At 33.6% G+C, this 24,869-nt stretch overlaps 1 protein-coding gene across 5 annotated transcripts in view; it reads left to right on the top strand.

The window, feature by feature from the left end:
* The window catches only part of PCDH15 (protocadherin related 15), a 1,516,422-nt gene that overhangs the window by 1,172,799 nt on the left and 318,754 nt on the right, over nt 1–24,869 (top strand). For all 5 annotated transcript variants that reach the window (XM_067025124.1, XM_067025121.1, XM_067025122.1 and 2 more), the window contains 2 exons: nt 6,991–7,099; nt 16,487–16,599. In XM_067025124.1, the coding sequence (XP_066881225.1) occupies nt 6,991–7,099; nt 16,487–16,599 (222 nt within the window). The remainder of the gene's footprint in view (nt 1–6,990; nt 7,100–16,486; nt 16,600–24,869) is intronic.

The following is a 24,869-nucleotide window of genomic DNA, read 5'->3' as shown; positions in this document are numbered from 1 at the left end:
AACTTCTTTCAAAATTGGAGCCAATCCTCTCAAACACTGCTGCTATTTTTCAACTAATTTGTGTAATATTCTAAATCCTTTGTTGTTATTTCAACAGTCTTCACATTGTCTTCACCAGTAGATTCCATCTTAAGAAACCACTTCCTTTGCTTATCCATAAGAAACAACTCCTCATTTGTTGTAGCTGGTTTAATCTTCTAATCAGACCACTAAAACTTTCTCCATATCAGCAATAAGGCTGTTTTGCTTTCTTATCATTTGTGTGTTCACTGGATTAGCACTTTTAATTTCCTTCAAGAACTTTTCCTTTGCATTCACAACATGGCTAACTGTTTGTCTGAAGAAGGCTTGCTTGAAAGCAAGCCTTTCTTGGCTTTCCACCCTCACTAAGTATAATCATTTCTAGCTTTTGTTTTAAAGTGAGAGACTACTACTCTTCCTTTCACTTGAACACTTAGAAACCATTGTAGGGTTATTAGCTGGCCTAATTTCAACAATGTTGTGTCGCAGAGAATTGGGAAGCCCAAGGTGAGTGAAAGATGGGAGAACAGCCAGTTGTGGAGTAGTCAGAACACACATGACATTTATTAAGTTCACCATCTGTTATATGGGCACAGTTCCTGGTGCTTCCAAACAATTGTGATAGTAACCTCAAAGATTGCTGATTGCAGATCACTGTAACAAACATAATGATGACAAAAATGTCTGAAATACTGTGAGAATTATCAAAATGTGACACAGAGACACAAAGTGAACAAATGCTTTTGGAAAAATGGTGCATGCTGATAGACTTGCTTGACACAGGGTTGCTACAAACTTTCAATTTGTAAAAAATGCAGTATCTGTGAAATACAGTAAAGCAAAGTGCAATAAAATTTGATAGCCTTTACTCAGAAAATTTCTGGTATATTATTTTATTTCCAGATAAAAGCAAATTTCTACAAGACCAATAAAGAAAAAATCATAAAGGAACCACATATTAGGTAGAGCTCAGATTTCTGCTCTGTAGAAACAAAACTGGAAGACAATGGAGGAAAGTTTGTAAATAGAGGAAAAGTTTGTGAAATAGAGAATCTAATATTTGGTCAAATTTTCATTCAGGTATAAAGCCATTTACATTCTCATATATACAAGTACTCATATTTTCTTACTAAAAAAAATTCAAGGACATATTTCAGTTGACTGTTGAATAAAAATAAAGAATTTAAAAATAAGTAAATCATGATATAAATATTTAGACATGAGTATTAAAACCAATAAAACAAAATCTAAATATAAACCAAGAAATCTTTAATTTAACATTTACAAATATATATACACATATATACGTGTATATATATTGTAGTTAAATGCAGGAATATAATATAATTCTTAAAGGAAATGTAACATGAAAAAAATTATAGTGTAGTTCTCAATTCTCAAATTTCATTAACAGGAGCAGCAGGGGTGTGTGTGTGTGTGTGTGTGTGTGTGTGTGTGTGTGTGTGTGTGTGTGTGTGTTTGGGACTGGGAAGAATATTTGTGACAAATTAGAGACATTAACCAATGCAATTAGATGGCATTTTCTTGTTTGGCATTTTATCATCTTTGTCTCTATCATTTTTGTTGCTACTTTTCTGTAAATCTAGATTATTTGGAGCCTAATTCCTTATTTTAAATCACTGTGTTTCTTTCCAATATCTAGTTTTCACATGCACACACACATATACACACACACACACACAATTTTAAACCTCATCAACCTTATATAATAGAGGAACTCTCAATTTCTATTTTAAATCATTACAGACATGGATAAATTAAGGTATTAAAGCAGTGTAATAGAATATGACAGAAACATAGGATCAATAGGTTTTCAAAGGCAATTAAATTTTATACAGATGTCTATTTAAGACAGAGTAAAGGGGGAAGGCAAAGAGTTTTTAAAACTAGTTTCACTTCTGTTAAAAAAAAATAGGTTAAAATTCCAGCCACAGTTTGGTGAATATTGTCTTTACTATTCATGTCTTGATAGACTGAAGAATTAAATTTAAAATGTTGAAACCATAATAACTGAAAGTAAATATAATTCAGCATTTATATGACTTTCAGAGGGTGAAAGACTAAGCAGAAATCAAAAAGGGAAAAAGCGATATATTTCAATACATAAAAACACCAAGCTTCTGGATCTCAGAAACACATAATATTAAAAGGCAAACAACATACTGAAAATATTTTTAAGACTGATGACAAAGTGTTGATTTTTGTGCTATTAACATATGCCATGGAAATAAAATTTTAAAATACCAAATTTAAAAAAGAAAATAGGCAAAGTAAATGAACAGAAGAAACACAGATAAATATATCAAATAAATTATGCTATCAATCAAAGAAATATAAAATTTAACTTTATATTTATTAACAATATTTCAAATATATATCACCCTCAGTATCGACAAGTATGTGCTGTTAAAAAGACACACTACTGAGGAGGAAATAAAGCATTGCAATCTTTCTGGAAAGCCATCTGGCAATTTGTCTGAAAGAGTTCAACATGCTCTCATTTCTTGATCCAGAAATTCCACATCCAGGAGTTTAACCTAGGAATATAATTAAAGGCACAGCACAATAATGAATACATTATATGTGTTGTTAAACAATGTAAGCATCTTAAATGTACAACTATACAGCCTAATTAATAACATTAGTGGAGGTTGCACATTATTGCAAATTGTTTTTTTGAAAAGCAGATGCATTGACTTAGAACAGTGGTTATAATATGTGAGGTAAAAATAATCAACAAAATTTATATATGCAAAGTGGTGAAATGTCACTGTGTAAACAGACAGGTAGATAGATGATACATAGAAGATAAATACCGATAGAAAATACCTCAGAATATTAACAGTGGCTATTACTGGGTTGTACAGTTTTAAATATATTTTCTTTATGTTATTCTGTACCTACAAGACACTCTAGGATGATTTTTTTCATCAGAATGATAAAAATACATTTGCTATTCACCTGTAGAAGTTTTCCATTGCCAACTATATGAAAATTAAACTGCACTGTTTATAAGGCACTTTAATGACTCTCCTCAAAATAGCCCTAGATTATCTATCTATCTATCTATATATCAATTGTGTGTGTGTTTTTAAAAATTATTTATTTATTTATTTCTTGGCGGCATTGGGTCTTCGTAGCTGCATGGGGGCCTTCTCTAGTTGCAGTGAGCGGGGGCTACTCTTGTTGCGGTGCGCGGGTTTCTCATTGTGGTGGCTTCTCTTGTTGCAGAGCACAGGCTCTAGGCACGTGGGCTTAGTAGTCGTGGCTCGCGGGCTCTAGAGTGCAGGCTCAGTAGTTGTGACGCATGGGCTTGGTTGCTCCACGGCACGTGGGATCTTCCTGTGTCCCCTGGATTGGCAGGCGGACTCTTAATCACTGCACCACCAGGAAAGCCCCCTATGTGTGTGTGTTTTTAAACTCCCTTATCCAGCCTCTATCAAATGCAGGCATATTTTTTATCTTTATTAATCTCACCTTTGATATATGCATCAAAATTTGCTTTATTTAAGCTGCACGTGTTTGAATATCTCTGATTCTTGTTATTTTGACTAACTCACTCATAATACTTGATATGAGTTTTCTAGATATGAGTTTTCTACCAGAACTCTCTTTTAATATTTATTGATAAATGTCTTTATAAATATTTTTTCTGAATTGTGTTCATGTACTTTGAGTCCCCATCCTCATGACTGTGAGCTCCTTCATAATTCCAGAGCTATTACCTATTTTTTAACTCTACTTGAACAATTAGTGGAGTTCTTTGCATATAGCAAGTGCTTGATACATTTATATAACTCATCAGAATATTTATAAATCAAAGAGTTATCACAAATTTCCTTAACCAAAGGGTGGGGAATGAGTTTTAATTTAAAAACTTAAATGTTTTAGATGTGAAACTGTAATGTGTCTGAGTCTATAGAAAAATAATGTCACTGAAGCTTCCTTTTAATAAAGTAAAATGAAATGTTCATTTTAAGTGAACATTCAGCTCCCTGATACACTATCTTAAAATTGTGTTTAAGTATAATCATTAAATAATTTGCTTTACAGGTTTTACATCCAAATCTCTGTTTAAAATTAAATAGTAATGATAAATAGTCCCCCTGCATTCCCTGAAACATTTGATCAATTTTGTAATCCTGAATAAAAGCTTCAAGATCCATGTCAGTGTCATGTTTTCAGGAAAATATGCAAGATCTGGTTTCAAATAAGCTTCCAGATTGAAATTAAAAATTTCTATCTCTTTCTCTGCTTATAGTTTGGAGGCAAGTTTAATGTCAAAATTACACAATTAAAAATAATATTAATTTTGATAATACTAATAATTTCCATATATTAAGTATGCCGCTTAGTGTTTTATATACACTCTTTGATGAATCCTCACATTAATTATTGAATGTAGATATTATTAACCTCACTTTGAAAATTAGGATTCAAGCTCTGAGGAATTAAATAGCTTATTGAAAACTTACTAGCAAGTTTGGTATGTTTTGTTGTAGGATACAGACGTTCACCACTCAATCTACTGGAATATTTATGAGACTACTTACTGTAACACCCAAAAGGCCATCTCAATGAAAAACTCTGAGCCCATATCTGTGCATTTTGATCCACTCCCATGACCACATTATTTTTCCCTCCAGTTAGGTGCAATAACTTTGTGAGCACAAAGATCTGGGAGTTATAAAAAGATACTTATCAAATGTCAGTGTGTGTATTTGGATGTCCCAGAGGAACCCAGAGAGAAAGGCAAGGATCCATGGGTCAAGAATACTCGAAATAATCTGGAGCTGAGAAGCCGTTTATTCAACAGTTCTTGAATGTCTGTATGTCCCATACGTTTCTGGTGCTACAGATATAAATGTAAATCAGCCTTACCCCTGCTCTCAAGAAAGTTATAGGCAAGGAAACTCAGACGTACAGTCAGCAGGAATGTTCAATAAATTTTGATATGTATGAGCACAATAGTCTCTGTATAGATGTAGATAAGGGAAAATTATCAACTGTTCCTCAGGTGATCAGAGTATGTGTGCAGGTAGAGGAAATCACCAAGTATAAATGAAAAGAGAAAGGAGTGTATAGGACTACGTTAAAATTAGGAACTTCTCTTCAGTGTGACAATATTAATAGGGTCTAAATGTAAGGCAGAATGGTATATGTTTAAAACATTAAGGTGACCAAAAAAAAAAAAAAAGCCTTATATATCAAGGTCAAATATGCAATTGAAAGGATATTCAAATGCACATTTTGGATATAACAGTCAGTCACAATTTGTAAGGTAAAAAATATACCTGAAAATTTTTCAGATACATATTGGAATACATGGAAATAATAAAACAAGAGTATTTTTTGTTAGTTCCTTGAGGTGTTTTCGTTTGTTTGTTTGTTTGAATATGTGCATAAAGTTCCAGTGATCAGGCAGAAACTGATGTGATTTTCATGAGCCATGGCTGTATGAGTATTTCACATGTGTGCTCTTTGCTCCCTCATTTTAAGGATGAAAATTATCAAAGCAAAGACGTACTGTTTGGCACAGAGAAATATACTCATAGTTTATAATAACCTATAAGAGGAAAGAATCTGAAAAAAGAATAGATCTGTATGTGTGTATAACTGAATGACTTTGCTGTATACCTGGAACTAATACAACATTGTAAATCAACTATACTTCAATAAAAAATAAATAAATTTTTAAAATTAAAAAAAAGAAAATTATCAATACTGTTTGGAAGGTTTTGAAAAGAACCAGACATCATATATTTTGTAGTATATAAGCTTCAAAGATATATGTGACTGTTCCACTTGTGTTTCTTCTATGACCACATAAAAAGTTGAAAGTGATCAGCTTGACCCATGCCACCCACCCTAATATTACATTTTTTAAATGTTCACAAAAGAAAAATATTTCAAAATGTATGACACTTTTTCAAACAATTTGATATTTCTGCCAGTTGAAAAAAGCAAAACTAATCAAAGAAAAATAGAAATGGTAGTTTGGCCTCTTAAGAATATATGTTAAGTATATATGTGTCTAAATAAGAGTATTGTGAACATGTATGATTTGTTTTTCCTTTCTCTGTCAGTTAACGTATAGAAACAGACAGGAATCTGGCTAAATATTTTCAAAAGCTTCTGGGAAATAGTATACTTACAATATAACATGAGATGAGAATAGCAGTGTCCACAAATTGACATTGACAAATTGTTATTGACAGTTGTGCAGCAAATTTTCTTTCATGTAGTCTAAATCTTATTTTTTTTGTTAAAGGGAGATTATAATAGATTTTAAATACCAAATGTATATTAAGTGGGTTTTTAAAAAGATATTGAAAAAGAGAAGTTTCTAAGTGTAAAAAACACATAAAATGTAATGAAAGTAATTTAATAATTGATAAGTTCAATTATTTAGGTATTAAATTATATAGTTTGCTAAAATTTCAAATCACTTAATTATCAGTGCTAGAGTATATTCATAGTTGATCATGAAGTTTTTACTATTTTAAAGTAACTGTTCTCTTTCTAAATGTTATAAAATTATTCGATTAAAATACAGACCACAAATCTAAGTAATGATGAGTCCGGTATTATATACAGAGAAGGGTAGATATTAGAATCAGTTAAAATTAAGAATTATAATAATTGAAGATAATATGCCAGAGATACCAGTCGTCCTGAGCTCAGTTTACCTTTCTAGGGTTGTCTCTGAATATATTTGTTTTTTATTTTTTCCACAATAACAGGCAAGGCCACTCTTGGAGATTATTATAATGTCTGTCCTTCTTCAGATTCAAAATTAACTAGTCTATGGTGTTCAACTACAAATCTTGAAATCTGAGTCTAACTGCTGGCTCAGGTGTTATCTAACTGTCCAGACTACAATATCTGCATGTCAGTTCTTTCTGAGGTAATGACGCTGAACTAAACTCTCTGATTTTTTTTTTCCAGGAAGAAGTGAACCCCATCATTGTTACCCCACCGATCCAAGCCATTGATCAGGACCGGAATATTCAGCCACCATCAGATAGGCCAGGCATCCTCTATTCCATCCTTGTTGGTTTGTATCTGCTAACGTTTTGCACTCTCAGTTATAGCTGTAGAATCATGTAGGGAAAAAAAATGTTTCAAATTTAAAAATATCTTTAATAACAAAGATTTTCTTTTTAGAAATTCTATTGAAATTATTTTTTATGTAAAAGTAAATTTAAAAATAACCATTTAAAAATAACCATTTTTCTTCTTTAGTATTAGTCTCAGTGAAATTTGTAGAACAACAAGTAGAAACACTTTTATTGAGGAAGCAAAACAAGTTCAAAAATAGGATTTAGGGCTTCCCTGGTGGCGCAGTCGTTGAGAGTCCGCCTGCCGATGCAGGGGACGCGGGTTCATGCCCCGGTCCGGGAAGATCCCACATGCCGCGGAGCGGCTAGGCCCGTGAGCCATGGCCGCTGAGCCTGCGCATCCAGAGCCTGTGCTCCGCAACCAGAGAGGCCACAACAGTGAGAGGCCCATGTACCACAAAAAAAAAAAAAAAAAAAAAAAAGGATTTAATCCACCTATTGGTAGTTTCCTCTGTATCACCTCATAAAGAATTCTCTAAGAAAAAAATGAAAATCAATTGAAAAACTTACACTGTTTGCTCTACTAGTACTTTATCATTGGTTGGATACCATTACATAATTCTAAAAATATGTGATAATTAAATAAGAGCTATCGGAGCCAAAAAGAAAGAGAAAGATCATGTTACCCCAAGGAAACATTATATCCTTGGTTAATTTTTCCTTGAACAATTTCAAACAGAAGCCATTTTAATCCATTCTTGTACCAAAAGCAAAAATGAGAATCTGATCATGTCACTCTTAAATTGCTTTTGCTAAAATACGGATGTTGCTGCTTTGCATGATTTATAGTCTCCAGAGAGACAGATATATGTAAAACAGACCATACATTTCTTAATGAAGAAGGTCAGTTCTGAAGTATGCTTGAAAATAACTATTCAATGGAATTTAGCTTTACCCTTAACCCCTTCCCACCCCATGTACACATATATAACAACACAAACACCTAGAGACGTTAGACAGATTTCAAAATATGATGCTATATCCTACTTAGAAATGCTGTCTGTAAAGAAAATTCAAGTAATTCTGTTTCAAATGTTTGGTGTCTAGAACTACATACATATTATAAGTCAGTTGTATAGATTAGACGATTAAACTTTTTAAAAGCGCTTATAAACATAAACAGAAGTCTCTTTTAAGTCTGTAGGGGGTTTGGTATACATAAAAGGAAATAGTCATTGTTTATTTTATTAACTGAGGGCTTGACAATATGTCAATTACTATGCTACAAAGATGAGAGATAAATGTTCTAGGTTAGGGAGGGGTAGAGTCTATGGATAGAAACATGCCAAAAGATAAAATACATGGTTTTAAGTACTACAAATAAAGTATGAGCCACATATCATGTGGTCTCATGGGAGTAAAGTACTAAGGATTTCTAAGAAAATTTCTTAGAGTTATTTAAGCAGAAAGAGAGGGGTTTTCGAGTATAAAATGGGATGAAAATTATTTAGATTGTTGATGCAGCCTGTGCAAAGTCCAAAGCATTACATTTAAAGATAGTCTTGGGGAACGATGTTACTCAGAATGGGATAGTATCCACTGATACTCATGTTTCTTTCACTTTAAAAAGTTAATCTCTTTCAATAAACGAGTGCTTACTCTGTTGAGCAAGACAGATTCCTCACTTTGTAGCACTGGTTTTCGGGCAGCAGAAACAGGCAATAAACAATGTGGTAAATAAATGTATTTATTATATAAAATAAATGGTAGTGCTATGAGAAAAATCGAACTGATGAATGGGATTGGAGGTACAGAAGGGGTGTTGCAGTATTAAATAGGATTGATCAGGATATGTCTCATTGAAAAGGTGAGATCTGAGTAAAATCCTATAGAACTTGAAGGAGTTAACCATGTTGATATCTGGGAGAAGAGTTTCTAGGCAGAGATAAAAGCAGGAGTTTGCCTGATGAGTTTCAGAAACATCAATGAGGCTAGTAGCACTGGAGAGGAGTCAGTGAGGGGGAAGTAGAAGAAAGAGGGTATGAGAAATAAGGGGGGCCAGAAAACATAGTCTTGTATACTGTTGAGCTTTGTTGGCTTGTACTCTGAGTGAAACATGGAGCCAATGAAGGAGTTAGAACAGAGAAATGATGTAATGACGTTAAGTTTCATCAACCTCCAACATTAGGATAATGGATAGTACTACATAATATATATAACCTCTATCATTAACTTTGCTTTCACAGCTAAGTTAAATAAAATGCTATGTTTTCATAGTATGGACATTTCTAAAACACAGAGAGGACATTGTCTGTGTTGAGAGCATAGCCTCTGGAATTGTACTATCCATGTTTAAATCCTGACTTAAACCCTTACTATTCATATAATGTTAGGCAAGTTACTTAATCTCTCTGTCTCAGATTGTTCCTCTTTAAAAATAGACCTTTGGCAAAGGGACTGATCAAAATAGACTTTTCTATAAAAGTGTTTTGAGAACTTGATCTAATGCATGTAAATATCAGTGCCTGGAAAAAAACACTTTATAAATGTTAGTTGATGTTGTTAATACCATTAGGAAGAAAAATAAAGTATGTTTCCTAAGTCATTCAAAACTGTTAAGAATAGAAGCACAAACCCTTTCCCTCTGCCACAAGACAGGGTTCCCATGGCTCTGATTTTACCTACTTTTCCAGAACTCTTAGTTTCCCCTATGTCCATCCAGATAATTCTGAATGTATGTGTTCTTCAGAGCTTATTTTCCCAGTTGCTAGGTGGCAAGCTCTTCTACTTTTACACATTGTTGATAGTCGGTTTACTAGACTTGAGGATGTGGATGCTGATGTGTGTAAAAAGGTTATCCAGGGACTATTGCCAACCCCTTCACTGGTCCTACCATCATTATTATCAATGGGGGAATTACTGCCACTGCTATTGATTACCCACAGTCGCCTGAGCCGATTCTATGTCATTTTAATAGAGAATATCAACAAAAAGATGGAAATTATAAAAAGGAAACACATTTTGGAGTTGAAAAGTATAACAACTGAAATTAAAAATTCACTAGCAGGGCTCAATGAAGATTGAAGCAGGAAGAAGAAAGAATCAGCAAACTTGAAGAGAGGTCAGTTGAATTACCAAGTCTGAGAAGATGAAAGAGAAAAAGAATGAAGAAATGCAAAGAGAGCTTCAGAGACCTAAAAAATACCATTCTGTAGACCAATTTATGCATAACAGGAGTCCCAGAAGGAGAGAACAGAAAGGGGCAGAAAGAATATAGGAATAGGGCTTCCCTGGTGGCGCAGTGGTTGAGAGCCCGCCTGCCGATGCAGGGGACACGGGTTCGTGCCCCGGTCCGGGAGGATCCCACATGCCGCAGAGCGGCTGGGCCTGTGGGCCAGGGCCGCTGGGCCTGCGTGTCCAGAGCCTGGGCTCCGCAGCGGTAGAGGCCACAACAGTGAGAGGCCCGCATAACGCAAAAAAAAAAAAAAAAAAAAAAAAAAAAAAAAAAAAAAAAAAGAATATAGGAATAAGTAATGATCAAAAACTGAATTTGAGGTAAACAATCTATACCTCCAAGAAGCTAATTGAACTCCCCAAAAGGATAGACCTACAATAAATCCACGGTTTGACACATCCCAATCAAACTGTCAGATGACACAGACAAAAAATAACTCAAAAGTAACAAAAAAGAGGTGACTTCAGGTGACTTCATAATAGAAATTGATTCTCAATAAAATTATAACCTGACTTCTCATCAGGAAGCATGGATACTGGAGTACATTAGTATGACATGTTCAGAGAACTGAAAGAAAAAAAAAAGTTCATTAATAGTTCTAAATACAGCAAATATATCCTTCAAAAATAAATGAGAAATTAAGATATTCCCAGATAATCTGGGAATTTATCAGTAACACACCTTTGCTACAAGAAATACTGAAGGGTAGAGACCTAAGACTGAAATGAAAGCACAATATAAAGTAGCTCAGTTCTACATGAAGAAATAAAGAACACTGGTAAAAATAACTACATAGTTAAGTATAAAATACATTTATATATATATATATATATATATACACACACATGTTAGTAATTCTTCTTTCTCTTATTTGATTTAAAGAAAATATCATAAATCAATAATTATACATGTATATTGATGGACAAAGTAGAAACATGTAACTTGTGATAATAACAGCAAAGAGCAAAGGTAAAATAGAGTTATACAGGAGTAAAATTTTTATATACTATTGAAGTTAAGTTGCTATTAGTCCAAATTAGATTGCCATAAATTAAGACATCAATCTTAATTCCCAGGATAGCCACTAGGAGAATAGTTTAACAATTTAATTGTTTACATAATTTGAAGATTTATAGTAAAGCACAAACCAAAGGAATTTAAACAGTACACATGAAAAATAAGGCAGTAATGGAACAATAGAGGAACAAAAAGGACATAAGATATATAGAAGACAGGAAAGTGGCAGAAGTAAATACCATCTTTTTAGTAATCACAATCAATGTAAATGAATTCAATGTTCCAATTAAAAGATTCAGATTGGCACAATACATAAAAAAGAGAAAAAGAAAATGATCTAACTACATGCTATCTATAAGAAACATATTTTAGATTAAAGACATAACTAGTTGGAGCATAAAAGGATGTAAAAAGGTAGTTTATGTGAATAATAACTAAAAGTGAGCTGAAGTAGCACTACTAATGTTAGATAAAATAGACTGTAAAATAAAATTTTTCACTTGAGACAAAGATGGACATCTTATACTGATAAAAGGGTCAATCCATCAAGAAGGTATAACAATTATAAGCCTATATGCATCTAACAATAGAGCCCAGAAGTGAAGCAAAAACTGGCAGACTTGAAGGGGGTAATAGACAATTCAAGCACAGTAGTTAAATACTTCAATACTATACTTTCAATAATGGATTAAAAACTAGACAGAAGATCAGCAAGGCAAAAGAAGAAATGAACAACATTATAAACCAACAAGATCCTATAGACATCAATATAACGCTCAATCCCAAAACAATAGCATATACATTCTTCTCAAGAATATTCTCTAGTATAGACCATTTGCTAGGTTGTAAAACAGGTCTCATTAAACTGAAAATGATTGAAATCATACAAACTGTGTCCTCTGACCACAAAGGAATGAAATTAGAGGTGAATAACAAAGGAAATTTTGCAGACTCACAAATTAACCAACAACTACTAAATAACAAATGGCTCAAATAAGAAATTACAAAGGAAATTAGAAAAATACTTTGAGATAAATAAAAATGAAAATACATTATACCAAAACTTACTTATGGGATGCAGCTTAAGTGACAGAAGGAGATGTATAGTTGTACATGCCAATATTAAAAAAGAAGAAAAATTCTTTTTTTTTTTTTTTTTTGCGCGGTACGCGGGTCCCTCTCTGCTGTGGCCTCTCCCATTGCGGAGCACAGGCTCCGGATGCGCAGGCTCAGCGGCCATGTAGGATCTTCCCACACCGGGACACGAACCCACGTCTCCTGCGTCAGCAGGTGGACTCTCAACCACTGCGCCACCAGGAAAGCCCCCAAAAAGAAGAAAAGTTCTTAATCAGAAATGTAATTGTTCACACTAAAACCCTGGAAAAGGAAACTAAAATAAAGCATAAGGATAGAAATAATAAAGGCCAGAGTGGAAATTAATGAAATGGAGAGTAGAAAAATAATAGATAAAGTCAATGAAACTAAAAATTGATTATTTGAAAGAAGCAATAAAACTGACAAACTTATAGCTATATTGACTAGGAATAAAATAGAGAAAAAGCAATTTACTAACTCTAGAATGAGAGGAACATAAAAGCTTCTGCATAGTAAAGGAAATCATGATCAAAATGAAAAGGCAAGGTATTTGCAAATCATATATTCTATAAGGGGTTAATATCCAAAATATATAAAGAACTCATACAACTCAACAGCAAAATAAAAAACAAACAACATGATTTAAAAATGAGCAGGGGATCTGAATAGACATTTTTCTAAAGAAGACATACAGATGGCCAACAGTCACATGAAAAAGTTTTCAACATTACTAATCAACAGGTAAATGCAAATGTATATCACAATGAAATATCAACTCATACCTATTAGAATAAGTATTATCAAATTGACAAGAAATAACAAATGTTGTAGATAATGTGGAGAAAAGAGAATCCTTGCACACTGCTGGTGGGACTGTAAATTGGTGCAGCCACTTTGGAACAATATGGAGAGTCCTCAAAAATTTAAATATAGAACTATCATATGACCCAACTATTCCACTTCTGAGTATTTATGCAAATAACACAAAAACACTAACTTGAAAGATACATGTGTCCCTATGTTCACTGCAGCATTATTTATCTAATAGCCTAGATATGGAAACAACTTAAGTGTCCAGTGATGGATGAATGGATAAAGAAGTGGTATATATATAAATATATATATAAAAAATATATATATATACACCACTGTATATATGTGTGTGTGTGTGTGTATACACACACACACACACACATATATACATATATGTATGTACACACACAATGGAATAGTATTTGGCTATAAAAAAGAATGAAATCCTGCCATTTGTGACCATATGGATGGACCTTGCGGGTATTATGCTAAGTGAAGTAAATCAAGTGGAGAAAGACAGATATTGTATGATTTCATTCATATGTGGAATATAAAAAAAACAATGAACAAATAAAAGAAAACTTATAGATACAGAGAACAGATGAGTGTTTACTGGAGGGGAATGAGGCTGAGGGAAGTGTTTACTGGAGGGGAATGAAGCTGAGGGGTGGACGAAATGGGTGAAGAGGGTATAGTGCTGGATGGTAACTAGATTTGTGGTGGTGATCACTCTGTAGTGTATAAAAATATTTAACTATAATGCTGTACACCAATTATATAATAATGAAAATGGAAACACAACACACCAAAACTTATGTGATGCAGCAAAAGCAGTTCTAAGAGGAAAGTTTACAGTGAGAAATGCTTACATTAAGAAAAATAAAATCAGAAATAAACAACCTAACTCTACACCTAAAGGAACTGGAAAAATGAAAACAAATTAAGCCCAAAGTTAGCAAAGGAAATAAATAATGATTAGAGCAGAAATAAATAAAACAGAAACAAGAAAGAGAAATAGAATAGATCAATAGAAAAGATGAATAAAACTAAAAGCTGTTTTTTTGGAAAATGTGAACAAAATTGACAAACCTTTAGCTAGACTAAAAAGAAAGATGACTCAAATTTATAAAATTATAAATGAAAGAGGAGATATTACAACTGATATCATATAAATTCAAGAGGTTTGATTTTTTTTCCTCAGTCCTACTTTGGGGATCACCACACTAAACAATAAGTAAAAATTGTATCTAGCTAACTGGGAGAGTAAAGTGGCATTTATTTCAAGTAAAGTTCATTTCAGTGATTATAAGTAAATGGGATGTTAGAAGATTTAGGATGCTATCACAGTGGTAGAAGAATGAAATGACATGACTCTGAATGAGAGGCTAACAATATATAAGTGAAACCCATGGAGAGAATGACAGACAAGGAAGAATCATTTGGAAAATATATGCAGAGTTGTATTAGAGGAATAAGGAGATTTGAACCAGTATAGTGAGAAAAATGGTGGGATCGTTAGCAAAAATTCAGTTCATGGATTTTGGCATCCACCTTGGACCATTGCTAACTGAGCAAGAAATAGAATCTCAGTGTGGTTTTAATTAGAGTCTTTCTTCTTATGTATAAAAGTGAATATCTTTGTGTGAGGTCAAGGGTCATCTGCCTTTCTCTTTCTGTGAACTATCTGCTCATTCTCTATCCCAAAACTTTTAAAAAAATATATTGATGATCTTTTACTTTTCTAATTTGCAAATCTACACATGTTAGGGATATGAGCCTTTGTCTCTGATGTAAATATAAATGTTTCTCTGTTTTGTCACCTGCAGTTTTACTTTGTTTATTGTGTTTTGCCATGAAATTTATAATGCCATTAAATTTATCACTCTTTTTCCTTATTATTTCTTTATTTTGAGCCATAGGTAGGAAAGTTATGCCCACTCTCACATTAGAATAGAATTCATCCGTGTTTTCATCTATTACTAGCTCTTGTGTTGTTTTATTGCTTATTGTGCATGAATATCTTCTCCATTTGGGGTTTAGTATATTGTATGAAGAATAGACACAATTTTATCACTTTCTGTCTCTCCTATTAGGTTAATGCTCCTATTCAAAAATCCATTTTCCCCTATTATTTTGAGACGATTCCTTTATCATAAGCTCAATTTTCATATGCAATTTTGACTATTTCTGGATTTTTAAGTCTATTTTATTGGCATATATTTTCTCCCCTCACATAATGCCTAGGAAATTTTTCTTTCTTGTCTCATAGTTGAAGCAAAAGAGTAATAGCAATTAACGCATTTTTTGATATGTTTGGTGTCTGTCAACCTAGATTTGAATGCAAGTTCTGTCTGACATTGTCTCTTTGACTTTGGACAAATTACTTAATATTGCAAATCTCCTAAGTTCTCCTGTGTAAAATGGGAATGATTTACAGAGTTATCAATGATTATTTATATAAAGCATTTAGTACAGTGTAGGATTCAATAATTGGCAGCCATGTTACTTTATTCTTATCATTATTGTTATGCTAAATGCATATATTCCACAGTTATATGATTTGACTTCCACTTCATCTTCACTTTGGAAAAAAGAATGTTGTAGTATACAAAGGAAGATGATACAATTCAAGGAAATTTCAACTCACTAAAATGGCTGCATTTAAGAAATATCCTATCTAGACACTGAGTAATTCAAAATATTTTATTTAATATTTGAATATTTTTATTTCATATGATTGATATATTTAGCTGAATACTTAAGAAAAATATTTGCCCAGCTAGAACAGAATATTCTCATTTTAATTTCCAGGCAACTTGATATTTGGTACAAATTACTAGTCATTGTCACAAGATATGGTGAAAGACCATGCAGATTATAATTAAGATTTATGTACCACTAAAATACAATTTTATAATTCAAAATTTGTTCTCGATACACTTTATATCTCTTTTATGTGATGAAGTTTCATATTAATTAAAGCACTCACTTAATAAAAGATACTTGGAAAATCATCCAAACAAGTATTTTCACCCTCTTACTCATAAACTAATGAATGATGTACCACATTTGCATCTGGTTTCCCTAGACTGTATAATTTTGAAACTTAATTTACTAATAAAATTATGATTTTGTTCCTCAGTTAATGAAGGGAAATAGATACAGCAATTACACACATTACTTATTGTTCTCAATTAAGTGCTGAAATGTCAATGTCTTTCAGGGACTCCTGAGGATTACCCACGATTTTTTCATATGCATCCAAGGACTGCAGAACTTAGTCTCCTGGAGCCAGTAAATAGAGACTTTCACCAGAAGTTTGATTTGGTTATTAAGGTAAATTTGACTAATTGCTTAACATTCTTGGGTTTATAAATGTAGCTAATATTCTAATGTTCTTGTGTTTATCAAAGAATCCTCTAGAGGCTACTGTAGGGACTTTTAAGCTATAAAAATTAAAATTAATTTGAACTACAATTAGCCAATTTTTCTTTAAAAAGATGAAGTGTAACAGTTCTAATACATCATGTTGCTTTTCTTTAACATAACTTTTTATATTACAGTGCTATTCAAATACTGATATTTTTATATGTAATAAAAGCCTTGGTCAAATGTATGTAATTTTACATACTATAATTTGTTACATCTTCTAACATTTAGTTTAGGTTTTGTTTTCTGTCTGTCTTTTACCAAGTGGATTTAATTTTTGACCACAAAAGCTTAACCAATGAATGTATTTAAAAAGTGCCTGGATTTATATATATTTTTATTTTAATAATGTGTTATGTTTTTTAATGTTATTGCTTTTTCAAAACTAAAAAGAAAAGATCTTGCTTGTCCAGAAATTTTTAGTATATGTTTTATTATTTCTTTATTTTGAAAAATGATCTTCAACCACAAAATTTTTCAAAGCGAAGGGAATCTGTTTGGCATTACAATTTTGATTTAATAATATATAATATATTGTAATAAAATCATTACAAAGGTATTGTGGAAACCCAGATGATCTGTCCATTAATTCTTACAGACTTTACTGAGAAGGTAAAATTTGAGCTGAGCAGTGAAGGAAGAGTATGAATTTACCAAATAGAGATCGCGGCTAGGAGATAAGCGTTTTAAGTAAAAGGACAGAAATAAGCAAGGACACACAGTATGTCTAGTGTGTATTGTCTCACTTTTTCATATCTAAACATACAACAAATAGATACAGATATGCAGCCCTATGGCATTTTTTTTTAATTTAAAAGTGTTAAAGGAAAAGGAAGTAAGGTAAAGAAGCTTACTGAGCATGTACATTGTACAAGGTGTTTTATGTATATTTTATAACCACAACCTTAGTACTTAGTTCTATGCTTATGGGTACAAATGTCAAAACTAAAATTCAGATAGGGCAAGTGATTGAATCAGAGTTACATCACTAATAAGCAGCAGTTGAAATTCAAATTTAAGTTTATCTAAGCTAAAGCCATACTTATTTCACTTCAAGATGCAGTTCCTTAGAAATGGTTTTCTTATTTATCTGTCAGTGCAACTACAAACAATAATACATCAATACATTTAATTTTAGCTCAAGTTAGGACATATTTTGTTAGCACCGATTATGTTATACACACTAGATACTGTATTTATTTAGTGTTTCTTTGTCCTTGAAGAATGGGTAGTCTAGAAGGGGGAAGAATCACATAAGCTGATAAATCAAATACAACACATCAACTGCTAACAGGAAGGCAATGTAAAAGCTCTAACAAAGCACAGATTAAGGACATTTAAATTAATCTGGGACTCAGGGAAGATTTTCTGGGGATTATCCCAAGCTCAGTGTTGTATTGGATGGCTTTGGCTAATGAATGAAAGGAAATATGTTTGACCATAAGGAAGAACAGAAGCAAAAGCTTGGAAGCATGATGTACCAGGCTATGAGCAGTTAACAGGGAAATGAGGTATAGAGCCAGACCTTGGAGAGAGCCTTATGTCGACTGCAGTTTCCTTGGATTTCATTCAGTAGGGGTTTGGGAGTCATTCAACAAAGAAAGGGTCTTTTTACCATTTATGTAAAATAGTCACGCGAGAGAGTGATCTTGCACGGTTTTATTTTAATTATCATTGGACTATATAAAACTCCAAAATGTGTTTCCATTGTCTCCTGTGGATCTACCTGGAGCCCTGTGGTGCTACACTCTGGGGGAGTTAAGAAACTTGACAAAGCACTGTTTCCAAACTGCGCCACTTGAAATCTGAAATCAATTATTTTTCTTTATTATCAAAGTCAGTTGTCCTGGTGTACCCAGGTATAGTGAAATTCAGTCTATCAATTATAGAAACAAAAATCAATTGGGAAAGGCCACAGATATTTTTTTTTGTTTTAATAACACTTTATAGTATTAATGGAAGTTTTTACCAACATTATTAGATTCAAATTATTGTGTTTTGTGTGCAGTCAAGGGGATAATAAGCAAAGGTATCAATCTGTAAGAATAATAATGTGCCACTTGCTTGAATATTAGCTGAGTATTGTATCTTTGTATAAGGATCCATTGAAGTGCTACAATCTGGTAGTTCTCTGCAGTAAGTCTTTCAAATTCTTCTCTTTTTCTTATTTTAATAATGCTTCATTTTTTATTGGCCATAATTCTTTTTAATCGGACTTGATCCCAATTTCTGTTTTGGAAGCTAAGAAAAAATAAAATACAATGAAGTATCCTCTTCTAGACCTTGAAGAAGAATTCTGCTTTAAAAAGCTGTATGCACATTTAACAGCTGGTGTCACAAATTAGAAATTTATCATCTTCATTTTATCTATTTCTGCCAGTTATTTACTAAGTATACTGACACATAAAAATGTGAAGGTGAAACTAGGAAGGCAAAATGGAGTAGTTCACCAACTTTAGAATATTAAAGGATTAAAACATCTAATTAAAAGAGAAAAGGGTGTTCCATTTCAAAACACTATTCCAAATTTTACATAATTGCAATCATTTAAGCACACTTTAAAATGAAACACACATTTTGAATAAGAATCATAGCCAGTCCTGGGTTTGCCCAGGTAAGTTCATATTTATGCCTATTGTCCTTGTGTAATTATTCATAACACAACTTTCACCCTCAAAAATGTCCCAGTTTGGATGAAAGTTTATGCGATCACCATAGTTATACAGCAAAAAACAATTATGCAATAGAAATATGAAAGCACATTTTAGATTCTAGATGATGAATTAGATGATGAATTAGTTCATGCATGGAGTGTCTCTAACAAAGTCCAGAACATTCATCTTCATTATTAGAAGTGCAGTATTTTTTTAAAAATATTAATAATTTATATATTTATACTCTGGGCATCTAATACAAGCATTAAATGGATAAATTATCAATAATTCACTGTCTTTCAGTTGCTCAAACATAATTTTTTTGGTCTAAATCTCTCTTTTTTAAAAATTTATTTCTTTTATTTATTTATTTTTGGCTGCATAGGGTCTTCATTGCTGCGCGCGGGCCACTCTGTTGCAGTGTGCGTGCTTCTCGTTGTGGTGGCTTCTCTTGTTGCGGAGCACGGGCTCTAGGCGCACGGGCTTCAGTAGTTGTGGCATGAGGGCTCAGTAGTTGTGGCTTGCAGGCTCTAGAGCACAGGCTCAGTAGTTGTGGCTCACTGGGTTAGTTGCTCCACGGCATGTGGGATCTTCCTGGATCAAGGCTCAAACCCTTGGCCCCTACACTGGCAGGCGGATCCTTATCCACTGTGCCACCAGGGAAGTACCTGTCTAAATCTCTTTAATTAACAACTAATAGCAAGGGTCACAATGACACCACAAATATCACTGTATCATGGTCCCTCTGATTTTCATGTCGTTGTTCATTGACCTACTTATACTGCTTAGTAGGCTGACCTTTAACATCTTTTCTTTCCACATAATGGGCATAATTAACCCTAAGCTCTCATCAGTCACCCTGCATACTTTCTGTGCCAGCCATACTCAACCACTTGCACTGCCTTAAACTCACCATGTTCTTTCTAGCCTCCAGGCATTTGCTGTTCTTCCTGAATCATTCCTCCTTTTTTTTAAATCAACAGTCTAATTCACACTGATATTTCATTGATGCTTCATAGGCTAAGACAGACAGTTCCTCTGGAAAGGCGTGACCACTGATCGGAAGCCCCTCCTTGCATCCTACTAGTCCCTGTGGTGGCTTTGATCATTCTATATAGAATTTTGCCTGTTTATTTTCCCCTGACCTTTATAGGAGGAAGGGCAGATTGTAATATATTTCTTCAACATTGTGGCCCAAGCCCATACGCCTATCCACATACAATGTATAAAAGTGCTCAATACATATTTCTTGTAATGGCTTTCTCCCTGGCACAGTAAATCTTTTAAGGCTGCTGGATTTGGGTACTGTATCTTCATTGCATTTAAATACATATATTTGAAAGCGCATGTATTTGATAGAATTTTATCCTTTCTCTGTCCAGAATAAAGGTGCAAGGAACTTCTCGAATAAATTCCATCCCTGGAAAAAAGCCGTACCTATATTAAGACAGTTTAAAGCTATTTATGACTGTATTTAAACAAACAAACAAAATATTCTCCTTCTAAGGAAAAGATACATAATTTACACAGAAAATGAGCCACAGAATTGAAACTGGTGAGCTTGAATAGTAGAGTTAATTTGCCAGTTCTCCTGGCGAGTTACTTTGCTTTAGTAATTTGAGAGTCACGGGACAACAGTGTGCAAGAAATGATTGAGGCCTACAAGAACAGCGACTACAGCCCTTGATCCTACATGTGAATCTCTAATGCCACAACCCTAGAAAATATTTGGCCTCTATTTGAATAATGATATCAATTTCACTTTACTGCTTAGGAATTCAATGGGTAACTAGGATTCACTATCTTTAAGCCATATGACATTTGCTGGTTTTCAATTTGCCAAATCCTTTCTGAGTTCCTATTAAGTGCCTGATATTTTGCTTGGTGTTGAGGAGACAGAAATGTATGAAAGCTCTGCCTCAAGGAAAAGGTATGAAAAGTATGGAAATTGTGCTTTTACACATATTTCCCTTCTGATTTCTACATCTGTATTTCCAAGTACTGGCTGAAGAACTACTCCTACTATTTTGCAGTTGCATCAAATTAATGTAGTAAAGTATATACATCTGTTTGAAACCTCGGCTTCTTTCTTTCAATTAATAATACTACAATCAGCTTGTCACCCAAGCTAGGAGTTCCCAGTTCTTCTGAGACACCAGCTCCTGTATGGCCCTATCCAGTCACTTTTCAAGTCCTATCCAGATACATCTGGAATTTCTCTTGAATGTCTCCCCCAACTCTCCATGCCCACTGCAGTTCTCTAGGTTTCATCCTCAAGGCCCATCATCTCACACAAGTGATCTCTAAGATTTTAGCCTCTTTTTCATGCATCCTGTCCATCTCCCCACATTGCCAATAGATATTGCTAACACAAAAAAATAGATCATGTTGCTCCATATTGCCTTCAAGCCAGTTGACAAATTACCCACTACATGAAATTCCAACAGAAAACTTTGTTGATTTGAAAGCCCAGGCATTAGGGGTGGACAGACAGAGTAAGAAGTCACAGATCATCAGTCATCACTTCTCAAAATAAAAAGGATGGCATCCCCATGAACATGAGAGAGCTATCCAAATTCATTAAATCTGTTAAGGAGAATGTGAAGTATAAGTTACTATCATTCTGCTGTGGTGTATGGATTGTCAGTTCATCAAAAAAAAAAAAAGAGAGAAAGACACACACAAATAGAGAAATTAAAAGGAGAGAAGAAGGCTTAGATGCTCCCTTTGAGAAAGATTGAATAGGATCTTTCAGTGAGCCAGGGTTATGACAAGAAAAAAAAATCAGAGCTGATGTTGTCCAGCCATAGGAAGAAAGACAAATTCTATAAATGGCATACTTTTATAATTCTGGAAATATTCTAGCCATATATGCCTCTCCCTATTCTTATGGATTCCCATTGAAAGAATAAAATACATATATCTCACATCTTAGTTCAGCAGTTAAGTGAAAAGTAAGCTCACTTTCTCTGCCCAATAGCAAGATCTGTAAGGTAAGGAAGTTTAAGTCCATTAAGAGTGAAAGTCCTTTATATGTTTTAGAGAAAATTATCCCACAGAAATTTCAGGTATTAGTTCTTATCAGTAATGAAACAACAATCCCTCCATTGATGTCTTAATGAATAATACACTTTTAGAAATCCACTGACATATCTGATACATTTGCTAGATGTTCATCTTTTAATTTTATGTTCTATTTTTTCAATTTAGTAGATTGTCACATAAAACATTATGTTTGTTTCTTCAAAAATAACACTATATCCTTTTGTTTACTCCTGCTTGTTCACATTTCTAAAGCTTCTAAGTACTAGGCTAAATTAATTGACTATTATGACAATTATGGAAATTAATACAAGGAAAGAATATATGGTATCCTCTTTTCTCATGTTATTATTCATCCTGCTAGGTTAGTTAGGACAGAAATAGAATACAGCAGTTGAATGTAGTGGCTGTCCAAATGTGCAAGCTGACAAAAGACACACAGAAGTGATACTTTACTTGGCCTCTTTCCTTCTTCACAAGGTGACCTGCAACTGCTTGGAAGAAGAGAAGCAATTTATCCGTTCTCATCACAGTCCCTTGATTTTGGCAAGGCCCTCTTGTCTGCAAAGGTCATTGTAAGAGTACAACAGAAAGTCTAAATATTGTAGAATGTTCACATGAAGGACACTCTGAGCAGACCTTGCCATATCTCCCCACTACACACCCCTTCACACACAGAAACTACCTTAACCCTCCTACATGAATGTTCTCAAGTAACCTTTCTTCGTAGGCTTCTTGGTTGTTGCATAGAAAATGAAATTAAAAGGGTATAATCTAAAGACTTGAAAGCTAAACAGGTCTTCCCACTAGTTTTTTCTCAAGAACAGACTAGTACATAGGAAAAACTCCCATTCTTGTTACCTTCCAGGCTCTGAAAAATAACCCACTTAGAGACAGACTTTTTTTGTATACTGATGATTTTTTGAAATTCAAATATTCCAGGATGGACTATTCCAGTCAACCAGTTCACAAAGGCACCTTAGGGGAGAGCTTTCTACTAGTGGAGAGATTACTCTGTGGGAATGGAATCAGAATCCAGCATAGACATTTTCTGGATGAGGAAGTGAAGGGCAGGGCAAAATAAGGGGAATACAACACGAATTAGAAGCACTCCAGAAAAAAGTTACTACACCATGACGATCATAATTTTGTGTTTGGCTCACCATGCTGTTTCTAGCCAAGATGATTCTCATGTTCAAACCACCAGCCAAATAGTGTGATATATCTGTGCGTGGCAGGAGTTTTCTGAATCTGTGGTCTCTCTGGGAGCAACTGGGTTTTTCTTCTTTAAATCATTCAAAATTGCCTTAGTCATTCTAGTGTCCGTTTATATCTCAAGCTTTAAAGCACAGAGAACGATTTTTATTATTGAAAATTATACAGAAGCTCCAAGGAGTCATGTTTTCATTGCAATAAGTTATAAACACAGTGAGCATATTCTTAACATCAAATGAAGATAGAATGTACTTTAAAAATATTTTCTAGATGGGAAGTGTGTCAATATTATTTTGTTGTCATACTATAAACCCCTTTGGGAGTGCATTGTTTATAGTCTGCCTAGTAAAGATATCTTTTCTTTTTTGTCAAACAGAAAATGTTTTTATTTCCAAACAGAAATGTACTCTTTCGCTATGCTTATGGCATTACAAACAAATCAGTTGTATAAGATACAAAAAAATTCTTTGTGTTTTATCTGATCAATTATTTTATGGTTTTGCAAGTTCTTAAATATTTTTAGTAATTGTCATAAATAGGCTGTTGTCAGACTATGTATTCTTTAACTTTTAGAGTAATAAAGTTTAAATAAATGAAGTTTCTGTAGGTTTTAAAGCAATATAATAGTATAACAAGGGTCAAGAAGCAATAGAATACACTTATTTTAATTATTAATTAGTCGGCAATATTAATATGATCTTTGATCCAGGGAACACAGGCTTACCACAGCCATCTCTCCCTAAGACATTCCAAAAGAAAAATGTGTGTACAAGAAGGGAAATGTAACCTTTTACAGTCACCGGGGCTTCAATCCCGAGCCCTTGTAGAGTTTAGTGAGCTGAACAGGATCCTGTGGAGAATTCCCTTATATAAGTGAGGTTCTTCCACTTTTAATTCCGACCCTCAGGTCCAAACTGAAATTTGAGAATTTACTTAAAGGCTGAAAACAGTAACAGCTTGCATAAGAGCAGAATTGACCTAAGGTGTTCCACGTTGGCTTTTTTTCAGTGTAACAGCTGCCTACAAGGAGGAGTGAGAGGAGTCAAAATGCTAGACAGCAATTGATTCTCAAAGGGCTATTGATTGGACATGTTAGGATCATGTGATGTGCTTGTTTTTGGAAGGAAGATTTTAGGGCTCTATCCACTGAATCAAGATCCCCATGTGATTTTCAGGGAAAAATTTGAGATATAGCCATATTTTAAAATCACTTGGGAACTTGGTAAGGAAGTATAAAATTAAAATAGTAATTAAAGAAACAGACAA

This window comes from Kogia breviceps, chromosome 2 (assembly GCF_026419965.1).
Source record: "Kogia breviceps isolate mKogBre1 chromosome 2, mKogBre1 haplotype 1, whole genome shotgun sequence".
NCBI classification, from domain to species: Eukaryota; Metazoa; Chordata; class Mammalia; order Artiodactyla; family Physeteridae; genus Kogia; species Kogia breviceps.
Note: the sequence above shows the minus strand (reverse complement) of the source record. Positions and strands in the feature narration are given on the sequence as shown.